Genomic DNA, 14,823 nt, shown 5'->3' with positions numbered 1-14,823 from the left:
ATCTTTATGATTCCCATGGAAACACTGACTGCTGTGCAGTGTTCAGCCTCTGCAAAGTTACAGGGGTTTTAGTAGTCAGTCTAGTGCTGGTCAAAGTGACATTTTACTTCATGAATACAGTAGGTGTATGGTCCTAGCAGCTCTGCTATGCCTTTCTTAGTAGTTGTTATTTCTCTAGGAATTTGTGTAATTTGATTCCATTGATGAGTGCTAATTTAAGAAAATAGCATTTTCTTAGTTTCAAGAAAATAATTTGAGATCAGAACATGACACATTTTTAAAGTATAAGGGGACTAAGGCAGCTAAAGGGCTTCTGGATTTTCTAGCACTCTCTATTTGAAATGTTGCAGTTACATGGCAAAGGCCCTTTTGGGGCCTGGTTTTCTCACCTAGTCAGAGTTCAAGAAAGTCTAAGTGACAGCCACTGTTTTCCTCCAGTTCTTTTAGCATGACAATTGTGCATTGCTTCTGTAAATCCTGGGAAAATCTCTCACATTTTTTTACCTGTGACCAAAAAACAAGCTGGCAGTGTCAGGTGTTCTGCTGCTGAAAGGGGAAAAGACAGACTTGTTTCTGGTATTACTCTTCTTAGATAGGTAAATTTTTTGAATTTTCTTTAAAATTGGCTTTGTTTTAAATTAGACTAGAACCAGGCGTTCAATAAGGGAAAACACAGAGTATGTACTGCATTGGCTAAAAAATCCCCCAAAAAACCAAACAGATACAAAATAAATGTTGGGGTTTTTTCTACTGCATAGTCCTTGTCTTGCTCTTTCTGATGTTAATGCCCATAAAGATTCAGTACTTTATTTGTGACAGATGCATTATGCAGATCGCTCAAGAAACATCTATGGCAGGAAGAATATGAGGCAATATACAGTACTGTCAGATAAAGTTCCTAATAATCACTGTAAAAAAATCATTCTAGGATGTCCCCTGAGTTTGATACAAATATATTTTTGCTTTTCAGTGTCCAGATTAATGAGCATAGAATAGAATAGTAGCAGAACAAAGCAGATATCTTGTTCCCTCTCAACAGTTAAGTTTTTTCTGTCCAAACTGAACATTTGCTCCTAAGCTAAGCATTGTAATCTTTCATGGATCAAACTGCAGTGATGTTAATTGCAGTATTCCACTGGAAAAAAGTGAACTTTGTACGTTCTTCTTTTTTCTTCCTACAGTTGCATACACTTGAGCACAGCAAATTTATTTCTGTTCCTCGTCGGGGCTTTTCAAATTTGTTTCAGCAGATCAGTTAGAGGGCAGTAAGGCTGCTTTCCATAAGGTCTTTCAAGAATTCCATTCTAGCTAATGTGTCTTAGATAGATGTACCTCATTCAGTACCCTTGAATGGGCAACAGTGCAGTCTAGGAGTAAAAGAAAAGGAAGTTGCTGTGAAAATAGTATTAACTGTCAAATGTAGGTTCTGATATCTTGGTATTGTCATTAGGAAACTCTCTTCTGCTTTATATGGAAACATCAGCTTTATATTAGCTTTTGAGTTACTGAAGCTTTACGTCCATGAGGAAAAAAAAATAATTTGTGAGCTTTGCTGCACAAAAATTTCTATTTCCTTGGCACCAGAACATTCTTTGGAGTCTTGTGTAAAGGCAGAGGTGTGGAGCTTAGCTGGTAATGTGGGCCATGACTTGAAGTAATGCTGCAAAGACCCACTCAGTGTATTTTTATCTCTTATTAGGAAAATTGCTGCTTATGATGAAGAAATTCAACATCTCTATGAAGAAATGGAACAGCAAATCAAAAAGGAGAAAGAACAGTTTCTCTTGAAAGTGAGTGTCTCTGTTATAGTGGCCATGGATTCTGCTCCCCCTTTCAGTGGCTTTAAATTCATTCTGGGTGTGAAATTAAAGCCCACAAAATGTGTTTCACAACAGAGGAAGAAAAAGCATTTTTTACCTCACAGCTGCTTTTGTGCTGCAGCTTCAAACTTTTAGTCTCTGCAGCTGCAAGCTAAGTGACTTGTTGGATGAAGGAGCTGTGATGTCCTGTGCTCAATGGCTGGCATACAGCTCAGCTGGCATTCTTTTGAAAGTCACTTGGACTACAAACATTGTATTGTTGGTGCTACTCTAGGTCCAGCTTCTGGTCACAATCAGGAAAAACACACTGTAAGGTTGTTCAGAGCAGCACCAATCCTGCTTAATTCTGCAGTCTCTGATTTTTGGGAGGGGATAACAATAAGAGATTAATCAAGTGACAGTATTTTGTGGAACAACCACAGGTTATTTACAAAATAAACACAGGGCAGAATTTTTGGTCACTGCCATGGGGCTTCCAAAACACCTGAAGATGAATTCCCTTTTCTTGGGAAGTTGTCTTTAAATCTCCTCTACTGTGTCTGTAGTCTTTTCTTTGGATTTTTCTTTCTTGCTTTTTCTTGTAAAATTAGGAAGCTAACAAGGACTTCCGGCATGCTCCAGGAAAGAGTCACCCTGGAATCTTGTAGGTGGGAAGGTGACGCCTTACTTCCTAACTGGATCAGGATGCTCAGGAACATGGCCAATTACTTTTTGAGTATTAAAATATTGGAGGTTCCACAGCTGCTCTGGGTGCCCTGGGACAGTCAGTCTTGAGCTACTGGCTCATCCCTTTTTGTTGTCTTGGCATCAGTCATTTAAATGAAACAAATGCAAGATTTCAGCAATACGGGATAGAAATAGTTGCCAAAATAGTGGTTATTGCCTCCATTCTCAATCAAGTTTGTATAAATATATCTAGACAATATAATCAAATATATCTCAAGCTTCCTTTTGTGCTGCAAATATATCAAGTATTTTTTTGTTCCCTGGCAACCAAAATAAAATAAAAGAAAAAGAAAAAGAAAAAGAAAAAAAAAACCAAAAAACCACCTTATCAGCTGTCTAAGGAATTGTTCCTTTCACTTGCCTTACTGGGTAGTGAACCTGACTCAAATTTTCAAGTTTTTTTCCATTCCAAGCTGAGAGCAGTTTTTAGTGGTGGATAAGACAAAAGCTTTAAATAAAATTTGTATGCCAGCTGAAGGATAAAAAGTATTTGCAACTTTGCCTGACAGCACTTTTGTGGAACAAATAGTTTATGTGCTCTTAATAGTCCACAACTGAAGTGGTACTGAAAACCCCCAAACAACAAAGACTTTTCCGTAAGCAGTGATTGTTGGATCTCCTAATTAGTTGTATATTTGAGGTTAAGCCATTTCTTTCAGGCTTTTTCATGAAAGCTTCCCACTCAAGCTATTTACAGTTTAGTCAGCAGTCACACTAAGGGCTGCCAGACACTCATGAAGTATTGTTTCTTTGTATGACTAATTTGAGATCTGGGGAGATCTGACTGTTAAATTCTTTCTCTAATGCAAAGTCTTAAAAAGACTTTACAGCCTGGGGAGATGCATTGATGCCATATAAAGGGGAAATTATTGTGGCTTGAATGAAGAGCAGCTATTGAAGAATACATTTAAAGAAATTGGTAAGATGCAAATAAGTACAAATTGTAGCTATTTACAATACTTAATACCCTGCTGACTCAATGTTACACAAAAGGGGCAGTTAGTCTGTTTTTTCACTTGCATATATATTCTTCCCCAGAAAGAGCCAGTTATCATGCATTTCATTACCCCATTACATGTACTGCTTCAGGAAAAACACTTGTAAGAACGACTGCTGTCATGAGGGAATTTTTATTTTTGTTTAGAGACATTTTCCTGGGGACCTTAGAGAGTAGAAGCCTGTTTTTGGAGAAACAGGACAGATTCTCAGCTGATACAAACTGCTGGAACCTCATTTTACTGAGGAGAGGGCTGACAATTTTTCTCAGCTGAGGAGTGTCAGGAGTAATCCCAAATGTGACTAGGAGTTCCCAGTGACTGCAGGATACTTAGATAGTGGACAGGTTAATATAGTTGCTAAGTGAAAGGCAGAGCTTGAAGCCCTAGCTGCTTGTTTATACCAGTGGAACATCTGTGAAAGATTGTTGTTAGTGATGGATTTGAAGCGTGGCAGTTGCTGTTTCTTTCACATCAGCCTGAGTTGCTGTGGCTGGAAACGAGAGGATATGTTCTGGCTGCATTGATCTAGACTGGCTCAGCTCCTCAGCCTCCTGCCTGAGATGTCTGCCTCCACTTTCCAGACTCAATACCTACTCATGTGCAATCAGCACATTCTATACCAACCACAGCCATGGAAGCTGCTGGACTACAGCAGTTTAGAGATTCATGAGTGATACCATCCCTAAACTGAGTACTACCTGTGTCTTGTGATATTCACTGTGGAAAGCTTAATCCCTGACTCGTTATTTCTCCTCCTGTGATGAAATGGTGCTGTTCTGTTAATCCATTTCCTCTTGGAATTTTGCAGGACACAGAGAGGTTTCAGTCCCAAAGTCAAGAGCTGGAGCACAAACTGCTGTCAAAAGAACAAGAACTGGAACAGCTGGTTCAAAAACAGAAAAGGGTACTAACTGATATCCTTTGGAGTTAAAAAATAGATGGCTCTTATTTGCTCATATGATTTTCTTCAGGAACTATTTTAGGTACCAAAACTGCAAGTTGGTGTGATGTGGTTGTGCCAAATTGTGACCCTCTGTTGTTTTTGTGTCATGTGCTTAGGAAAAATGTTAACCTCTATTTCTAAAGTAGTTTCCTTTAATGTGGTAAAATGGAGAACAAAATAATGCTTTGCATATTCTCCCCAGGTACTAGGTTAATTTTTATGAAAATGTAGCACAATTCAATTGCCTTCAATCTTCCAGGAACTGGCTTAACACACAGACAGCTTAAGAGCAGAGAACAATGATTTGGCTCTTCTAGTGCACACCTCTGCTCAAAGCCTGTACCAGCCACTCATTTACTTGTTTTGGACTGATTCAGCACTATGAACCCAAAATGCTCCCTCCTGAACAACTAGCTCCTGATATATCTCTGTGATAACAGTTTTATAGCAGTGCATGTTTCCCTTGCATTGGTAACAGCTTGTCAAGTTCCCATAATAAAACCTGAGGTGTTTTGCTTCTGAAATGCATGACCTGCTTGGGGGAGCAGAGAACTTGCTGTAAAGTGGCTCCAAAGTCATTGCAGAAAAGACTAGCAATAGAGAAAGGAGGTAGCACTGGAATTTGAAGGGCTGAAATGGAGTGCTGTAAACTCAATTCCCTCTGTAGAATTTGAATTTGTGGACAAAAAGAAGAAAGTTTTTCACAATGAGAGCCATCAGCCATTGCAATAAACATCCTGGGGAAGTGGTGGATTCCCCAACATTGGACACTAAAGATTTAGCTGGGCAGGATGCTGGGTCATCTTGGCTAAACTGTATTTTTGCCAAAAAAGGTTGGAACAGGCAAACCATGAGTTACCCTTCCAACCTGGTACTCTGTTAATCTGTGAAGTTTAGCTGATAAGAAGGCAGAATAAAAGTCTATTCCACAGTTGAAATCAACTGGCTGATGTTAATTACCTTTGTCCAGTACCACTGTGAATCAGAATATATGTGCCTTTATGCAGGCTCTTTACCATGTTGCAGCACTATAATGGAATAATCTATGCTTTGAAGGTATCTGTGGAGTCATACAGATTAGGCATTTTTAGTCTGAAACTAACTGCAAAACTATAAGAAATTACTTATTCATATTTTCTAATGATTATGTTTAATATTTTCCTTTTTTGTTTGTTTTTGCTTTAAAGCTCTGTTTACAACTTGGTTGTCAACCAATAATTCTGTAAAAAACCTTTTTTTTTTCAAGTATGTGTTTTCCAAATTTGGTATAAAACCCACAGAAGCTATTCAAAGGCTCTCACTTAATTTTAAGCCTGGTATAATCAATCAACATAGGCAACAATACTAGGAAGTCTTATCTTATGATTGTTGTCTACAATGCCATTGTCTAGTACTGCCTATCTTGGAGAACATAAAACAATGTGCTATTTTTATTAGTATTATTTTTTATCTGATTTTATGTTTACCATTTTTATTCACCACATTGCTTATCATTAATAATATTACTGTGGTATTTTTTTTTATTTGGAATTTCTAGTATTTATCATTTCCCCTCTCCATTATGAATTTGCACAAATCACAATAAGGGTGCTTTTGAAAGACAGGCTCTTCATACCCCATAAAGATTAAGCTATCCCATTTTGGTTTTATGGAAAGGAAGCTGTGTTGGATGAATGGAATTCACTATTTCTAATGCTGAGATGACATAATTTCATTCAGATGATTGATGACAACTGAAACTTTTGTCATTCAACCAGCTGATTGGCCCATTGTTAATCTGATATGCAGTATTTGATAGGTTTTGTTCTGGTATACCAACCTAACCTATTTATTTGAGTGCTTTACTCAGTGTAGTTAGAGGCACTGTTTTCTACATTTATTTTTCTGATTTCTAATGATCTTCTCGGAAAGTGACTCTCATCTTCACTCAGATCTGGTTTTGTAGTACTGTGTCCCCACTCATTTTCTGGTATTGCATTTTATTCACTGAGATACCCATGTGTGGTGTCTAATGTTTGCCTTATCCAGAGATCTCTTTCACTTTTGCCTCCTCCTCTGGCATGGAAATATACTTTGATAATTAAATCTCTTCTTGCAGACAGTGAAGGTAGCTTGGTTTAATTATGACTTCTATGCTTGGTTGTATGAGAGAACCTCTTGGCTCACAAGGGAGCAACACAAATGCTTTTTTCCAAACTTCATTAATAAGTCTTTCTTTTTTTTTTTTAATTTAAAGTGCAATGTAATTGGCTTTGTGTTGGAAATCATTAACAAAAATATGAAAGGGAGCTTTCAAACCAGATGAGCTCTGCGTTGTTTCCTCTGACATAGCCAGAGGGATTTCCCTTGTGAGGATTGTCTGGCTGGCATTGTTCCTCAAGGGATGTCAGCTGGAACATCTCAGGAGGAAGCACTGGGGGCAGAGGATATCCAGCATGAGTTCTAGGGCACAGACTCTTGTGTGAGAGAAGAAAGCCAGTGTGGACCAGGTGAAATGCAGGGGAAATACAGGACTTCTCACATAAAATTCTGGGTTCTCTGCTGATGGCAGCTGCTGAAGAGCACGATCTTGGAATTGGGAATGAGATGAATGAAAACATGGATTTGTAGCACTCAAGTGCTTATAACTGCCTTATGGCACTGTATAAATTTTGCATCTTTCACATGCTACTGAAAGAAATAGGGAGGAAAAAATATAAAAACTACAGAAAGTATGCTGAGCTAAGAACAAGGAATTGCATGGAGGGTGCTCAATGTGTGTGTCTTTTGGGGACACCAATAAATGTCTTCAGCAACAGCTCATTTGTATTTGATAATCCCAGTTGTTTATTCAACTTAAACTTGATTTTCCTCTCATCATTGTAAAAAAAAAGAGAATATGCACCATCAACTACCTGTCTGTGCTTGACCTGTGGAATGGGTTAATGCTCTCTGCTACTTAGATTTTCTTAGACATATCTATGAGCCATGAGTCTTTTCCCCAGCAGTTTCCATCTACCAGATGAACATAGAAGCCAATTTGCAGCTCCAATAAGTAGCTAGAAGCTATAGGATCTATGCCATTCTACTACTAGCTGAGCATTCCCCTGGTGAGTTATTTCTCTGTATTGGGAGTTGGTTAGATGAATGCTTTAAAGGTAGCATTTGGCAAATCTCAAAGGATTGTACCCTCAAAGGGTAAAATGGAAGAAGGGAGGTTTGTATTGCTGTGAAGTAATCCTTTCTCCTCTTGTGGTGTTCTGGGTTTTACACATTATATTATTGTTTTTCTGAGAAGACTGAGCTCCAGGATTTATAGCAAGTATTTCTAGCATCAGTATAGCTGATTCTGGGAACTGATGTTGGCTACCATTGCAGTTACATTTCCAGAGATGTCTATGTGTAAGTTTTCAGATGGCCATCCTGTTCTCTAAAAGGTGGGGTTTTGTCTGCAGCTTTTTGTTTCTTAGATTTTTGAAAGTTCATCTTTGCGTAGTCACTTTTTGCTTCTCCCAAAGCCACTCCTCTGGATGAATCTTGTCTTAAGTACCTGAAGCAGCGGATCTTTTACTTAGAATGAGTAACCTTGATCTGTCGAGGAATGGAAGCAATATTCAGGAACTGATGTAATCTATCCATGGAAGCCAACCTTGTTCAGCAGTAATCTAATGCCCAGCCAGTGTTCCATGGGAAATGTTAGCCTGCTGAGGCTACAGTTCAGCAAATACATTCAGCTGTTGCTGCTGCTGCTAAGTGCTCCCACTCTACGCATGTTCCTGACTTCTCACAGTCCAGGCTAGAAAGTATTTTCTGCACTTTTTTTTAACCTGGCCCTTGTTCAAAACCAAGACTACAACAACAGCAGTGTTCTAGGGTAGGAACTGACTGGAAGAGGTGGGTGAGGACAGGTTTTTGTTGGGTGAGCTCTACTTGTTGGGATGGGCAAAATGAGAGTTCAAACATTGTTATGTCTCAGATCCGGAAGATTGAAATGGTATTGTAATGCTCCAAGGATGTTTTACAGTCCTTAAAATGAATACAGAAAAAAGAAAAAAACCCAACAAAACAAAATCAAACTTTTGTATTTTAAGGTCAGCAATGCTTTCCCTAATATGAAGCTTTGCTCTGTTGTCTAAATTTGCTCAGTTAGCCAGGGAGAAGCAGGTAGAACTTCTTTAGGTACCAGAAGCTACTACTGTCTATTGTTGCTTGTTTTACAGGGAAGTTGTGTCTTTCCTTTGATGTACACTGGAGAGGGAATATAAAACTGAATAAAAAGGCTCTAATTCACATTTCTTGGCAGATCTGTCTTAGGTGCCAAAAAGGTCACTGCTTGTTCATATTGCTGGGGATGGGAAGGTTTATCAGATATCAGATTTAAATCTAATAGTTTTTAGGTGGAACTCTGAATCACTCTGTGCAGGCCTGGTCTTTGTGGAAAATGGCCTAAAATAGCAGTTGTGAATATCAGCTTAATGCTGCTAATCTGCTCTGTAGCACCTTTTTTATGTGTGTTCTTGAACTGGATAAGATTCAGTCATAGAATGGAATGGCTTTGTTTGTGTGTAACATAATTATGTCTGTAGAAAGAGCAGTGGAAGAGCTCCATATGTATTTTATTAATTTTTTGGCTTTGATAGAAATGGCTCCCTGCTCAGCTAACCTCTAAATCCTCAAAACCAAGATGCCTCAGTCAGTTGTAATGCTTTCTGTTCTCTTTTCTTCCACCCCAGTTAGAGCATCAGTGTACACAGCTCCTCAGCGGCAAAGAAGAAACCAAAGTAGAGAACACCAAGCTGAAGCTGACTAACCAGGAGCTGCTGAGGGAGCTGGAGAGAACATCCCATGAGCTAAGTCTGGCTCAACAACAGCTACAGGTGCTTCAGGAGGAGTCATCAAGGCTCCATGAGGAGAAGGAAATGTAAGTGTCCAGCTGCAGCAGTTGTGCCAGTGGTGTGCCAGTGAACCCCCTCAGGGTACCCAGTGCTGTGATTTAAGTTTGTGTCAGAAGCAGAAACCACTTGCAAAACTGAGTGCAGTTCTAGCTGCTTTCCCCCAAGTAATTCAGCATGTTTTCTGTAGCGTATCTGGCTTCTGCGGAATCTTTTGCTAGTTTTGTGTTCAAAATGTCACTGTTCTCCCCACTGCCATTGGTTGAGGGTATTTGGAATTAAAAAAGGAATTAAAAATCCATGTAGTGTCTTAGTTTTGAGATACCAATGGAATTCCTTATGGAAATGCCTTATGGTTGAGGCACATGATGCTTCATCCTACTCAAAGCTGAGTCTGTCTGAAACTTGCTTCTCAGAATGCACTCTTACTGAGATACCTAGGATCTTCTTCTTTTTTTCCTTCATCAAAAGTAAGCCTAATAAGGACAGCAAGATAAAATTTAGCTTATCCCAATTCCCACAAGGTATTATGGCAATTCACAACCATAATTTTGAGGTTTCCAGTTTAAATGTTGAAAGCTTCAGATTCTGACTCCAAATTACCAAAAAAAAAAAAAAATCAAGAAGAAATGTTTACGGTTCATATTTTGAGGGATAAAAATTACTTGTGACAGTTCAAGCTACCTGTCTTGCTCCAGCCTTCTGCACAAAGCAGAAGAATCACTACCCTGAGGCTATAATTGGCAGAAAGGTTCACTCAAGTCCATTTTCAACAAAATGCTCAGGGATCTGTAGAAGCCTCTCATTGCCAATGGAGACCACATGAGTGACAGATAGACCCAGCCATTGCAGCAATGAACTATATAATTCAGAGCTGTTGCTGGTTGACATATTTCAGGATAGAGCAGAACATTAGTTCAAATGTCACATTCTTTTTCTCTTAAGCTTCGTGCCAAGCTCTATCATCACTTTAATTTTTTCTTGACAGTAAAAATAATGAACTTTCTGGATAAATTAGTGTTAAAGAATGGCCACCGTGATTAGAATTTTTAGGTTTGCATGTTTGATGTGTGTTTTGGAAGTAGACAGTAGAAATACTCCTCCTCAAGGTGGTTTGTTTCCTCTTTGAGGCCTCTCTTTTCAGATCCAGAGCAAAGACTATGGAATGATCTGATTTAAAAGCTACAAAGGAAATCTGCCCAGTGGTCAGACTGCTGAATAATACTACTGCACTTACAAAGCACTTTGGATTCAATAGTGGTTTATGGAATTAGAGCTCAGCCCTACTCAACTGCACCTGCAGTGTTGCTTTAAACATCTGTGTCAGTCTGGTAAGACCTGAGCTGTTGAAGCAGGTGTAATGTTCAGACAGTGCACAGGAAGAACTTGAGGCTTCACTGAAAGGCCAGAAAAAACCATTAAAGGCCAGACACCAAATCATGTTTAATCAAAGTAAATGGTGTTAAAATGGCTGCATAAGTGTCAGGAATTGGAAAGAAATTGTAGGGTTTGTAGATGTGAGAGCCTGACATATGGTTCCTGCAGCAGGATAAGCTCTAATTTTGGATAAAATGTCACCTGGTTTTTAGTGGCCATAACTGAGAAGTATTTTAGCAGTGTATCTGTTCTGTATGCTCCAAGTGCCAGTATCAACATATAATAAATCTCTGGATGAAGAAATTAAAAAGCAATATTTTTTGAAAAAAGAACCTCTGCTCCTTCCTCTGCTAACTTGTGCTGCTGTGCTACTGTGGGCCTTATACTGAATAAACTTCTTTAAAATTTTAACCGTCCATGCAGAATCTATAAGTTTGAAGAAGCTTGAGGTCTCAAATGTAGATACCCCTAGGGGGAAGTGTTTTAGAAGTTTTCTTACCATGGATAGAACAATTTTTATTTATTTTTTTCTTTTTTTGCAGGGAGGTGTACCGGGTGACAGAAACCTTACAGAGAGAGAAGTCTGGACTTTTGAAGCAGCTGGATTTTTTAAGGTAATGTTGATCTTCCAAAAACCTCTTCTATAATTCTAAAGAGGTCCATTAAAGGATGAAATTATGTTGGGATATGTGGTGAGTGTAGGTGTCAAGGTGTTGACAGTGGGGTGCCGGAGAGCTTCTGTGCCAGAGAGAAGCCAGGGCTGCCCTGTGAGAATGGACACAGCACAGGACACAGTGGAGCTCCACAGCCCCCGTGTACTTCTGGGAAAGCCTCAATAAGAAAGGGTGGAAAAAAGCCACAGCAGTTGGGAGAGAAGAGAGAAAAAAAGTGTGAGAAAGCCCTTCAGACACCAAGGTCAGTGAAGAAGGAGGGCTAGAAGGTGCTCCAGGCACCACTGGAGCAGAGTCCCTTGTAGCCTGTGCAGACTCCACACAAGAGCAGGCTCCTGGCAGGAGCTTGGTCCATGGAGAGGAGCCCTTGCAGGGGCAGGTTTTCTGGCAGGAATTGTGGCCCACAGGGGTCCCACACTGGAGCAGTCCATTCCTGAAGGATTATTTCCCATGGAAAGGATCTGTGCTGGAGTTGTGAAGGACTATAACCTTTGTGAGGGAACTCACACTGGAGCGAGAAAACTGTGAGGAGGAAGGAACTGCAGAGAGAAGCTGTTATGGACTGACCACAAGCCCCACTATTCCCCATCCCCTTGTGCCACTCAGGGTTGGTTAAGGAGGTAGAAGAGCTGAGGGGGTAGGAGTGAAGTTGAGCCTGAGAAGAAGAGGGATTGTGGAGAAGGTGATTTTAGTTTTGTCTCTATTTCTCATCATCCTGCAGTTGAGTGTTTCGTCTGTAATGGGTAGCTGGTAAGTAACCTTCTTGTTTTTATCTTGGCCCAGAAGCTTTTCCATGTTATTATCTTCCCTTGTGTTGAGGAAGGAGAGTGAGAGAGTGGCTGGGTGTACATCTGGCAGCCAGTCAATGTAAACTGCCACAGGATGACACAGAAATAGCAAAAATGGTTACAAAAGTCTCTTATATGGTTGGTTTTTGAATAGAGTAGAGGGCAGCACACCTGAAAGATATGCTTCATTTTGACAGTTCAGTACTGTAGGACAATCTCCTTTCCAAAAGTCAAATGTAAAACAGAGCAACACTGAACAGCTTTAATTCTGAGGTAGAAGCCTGGCTGCAGGAGCTTGCTGAAAGGCTCTGTTTCTTCTCAAGTGCTGGGAGTTGAGCCAAAATGAAGATTATTTACCCGAAATATTTGTAAAATGATTTCAAAATGTACATAGCTAACATTCCTTTGTTGATAGACTTCAAGTTTGGAGCTGTGTTCAGCCGCCTGTAGCCCTCTTTTCAATGTGAAGCAGTGTTGGGTTTTGTTTGCTCAGTGGTCAGTCAGTGTGGGCTGTAGGTTGCACCTGCCTCTGGGCCTTCATTGGCTGCATTTCCTTCAGGAAGCCTCATTTTAGAGTTGCCTAAAAATTTTACAGGCTTGAGGAAAGGCTCTTATTTTGCAGCATGTGTTTTCCATAGGCCACTCTGTGATCTTGCCTGCTGCAAGTTTTGGGGACATTGATAGAAACATCTGGCAAGAGAGGTTTTTTTCATTCACCCTGTCTGCTCAGTCTCTCCTGTGGCCAGGCCAGCAACAGATGGAGACAATAGATGATGTACTAAGCAGGTGTGCTGTCAGATCTGATCAGAGCTTGCTGATTGCCTGGAGTATCTGTTTCTTGACACTTTCATTGTTTCTGCACAAAGGATGGAAGATGGATGTGTTCCGAGGGTGACTTTTCTGTGGCAGCTGCAATTGCCACAATAATTGGCTTTCACAGGTGTCAGCAGATGAACAAGAGATGGTGTTCATTGCACCCTCTCCACATTAAGAGGTCATCTGTACTGTGAAAATCATTAAACATTCTAATTTATAGTATGTGAAGGCATATTGACCACAACTGATTTCTATGTGTTAAGGCATTTGTTTAGATAAAATACAGGAAGAGATCCAGATCCCATCTGGCTTTAATCAGCATAGCCCTGCTGGAGAATCAATAGCCCAGACAAGGAACTGGCCAAGGTGAGAATATAAATAAAGGGTGATGAAAGGTTTGCACTGCCAACTGTCCAGTCTGTCTGCTAGTGTGGAGTAGAAAAGTCAGCAGTTGTGAATACTTGGCTTCAGTGTTTCTTTTGTTTGTGTTTTCTTTGCAGAGAGAGGAACAAACATCTCAAGGATGAACGTGACATATTTTTGCAGGTAACCAACTATTATTTTCAAACCCAAGTGTTGAGCAGACACATATGAGAACAGCTTCAAAAGAAGGGGAACAGAAGGCTGTGTAGGAGATGGACTTTTATGCCACTTAAATCTTACCCTGTTCTTAATTTGCATTGTCTTCTTTTCTCACCTGAAAATAAGATTTTTTTTAAATTTACTGAACAATTTTAAGACATACATGTTGAGAATTATAAAGTGGGAACTATCTGAAGGGAGATGAATATATTTTAGAAGAAACAAAGGATGCAATCATGAAAGGATGAAATAACCTAAAAATTGAACAATTAAATGTGTTAATTTACCCAGTCAAGAGTCAGTAATATCCTGACACATTTATACAGCAGTACAATAACTGGTGTACCTGGTAACTGAGGTACTCAGCTACCTGAATCAGTAGCTGAGTACCTCAGTACCTGAGCCTGGGGTAAGAGCAGATCTTATTAACTTTTTAAGCAGCAGCAAAGAATGGACTCCTAAGATGTTTTAGAAGTACCCTGGGGTAAGGAGACTAAGGCCACTTAGTTTATATTTGCTTGTGTTCTTAGTCCTACAAGAAGATGCTTGTGTAAAAAAAAAATACCCATTTACTTTATTTTCATTACATCGTGCTGCTGTATTTACAAAGCAGATGAATTTTTGTAGGATCTGGAGTTCCCTGTTCTGATTGTTTATCAATTGGAATTCTGAAGCATTTATACCTCTAGGATTTTCTTCTACATTTTTTTCTTTCATTTGCATTGCATTATTTAAGTATTTGGAATGAGGGTAGTTAACCATAATGAGCACCAGAAGCTAATCAGTAAGAAGTATTCTGTATTTCTGCAGAAATGCAAAACAACTGTTCCAAAAGCCAGCTGGAAGCAGAGGTCAGGATCTATCATTGGGAAATACATAGAGGGCAAGATGCTGCCAAGCAGGTAAGAACTTTTTTTCATGTGTTCCCTGTTTGAGGATGATGAGGCTTAGAGAAAGAAGATGTGGAATGCTTCCTTTCTGATACTTTTGAACTTTTCAAAGAGTTTATTTTCCAAGTGTCTGTCACTATAAGATTACTGTGCTCATTAAGAAATTTGAAAATGAAGGGCCAAATTTTAACATAAAACAAGTGTGCTGTCTGCAAAAGCAAGAGATTTCCCCACTGTGGATGGCTGTAGGCTGGGAGACACAAACACTTGTCCACAGCCTGTGTTAATGTGGTGCAATTCTGAGTCTCCACTTGGACTTTTTTTATCCATATTAAGCAAAC

At 39.6% G+C, this 14,823-nt stretch overlaps 1 protein-coding gene across 2 annotated transcripts in view; it reads left to right on the top strand.

Moving 5' to 3' along the window:
* The window catches only part of CRACR2A (calcium release activated channel regulator 2A), a 52,928-nt gene that overhangs the window by 22,679 nt on the left and 15,426 nt on the right, over positions 1–14,823 (top strand). For both annotated transcript variants that reach the window (XM_030235179.2, XM_050972624.1), the window contains exons 6-11: positions 1,700–1,790; positions 4,353–4,448; positions 9,200–9,387; positions 11,278–11,349; positions 13,511–13,556; positions 14,403–14,494. In XM_030235179.2, the coding sequence (XP_030091039.1) occupies positions 1,700–1,790; positions 4,353–4,448; positions 9,200–9,387; positions 11,278–11,349; positions 13,511–13,556; positions 14,403–14,494 (585 nt within the window). The remainder of the gene's footprint in view (positions 1–1,699; positions 1,791–4,352; positions 4,449–9,199; positions 9,388–11,277; positions 11,350–13,510; positions 13,557–14,402; positions 14,495–14,823) is intronic.

This window comes from Serinus canaria, chromosome 1, assembly GCF_022539315.1.
Source record: "Serinus canaria isolate serCan28SL12 chromosome 1, serCan2020, whole genome shotgun sequence".
Classification (NCBI taxonomy): Eukaryota; Metazoa; Chordata; class Aves; order Passeriformes; family Fringillidae; genus Serinus; species Serinus canaria.
The sequence above is the reverse complement of the archived record's forward strand: the minus strand, read 5'-3'. Positions and strand labels throughout refer to the sequence as shown.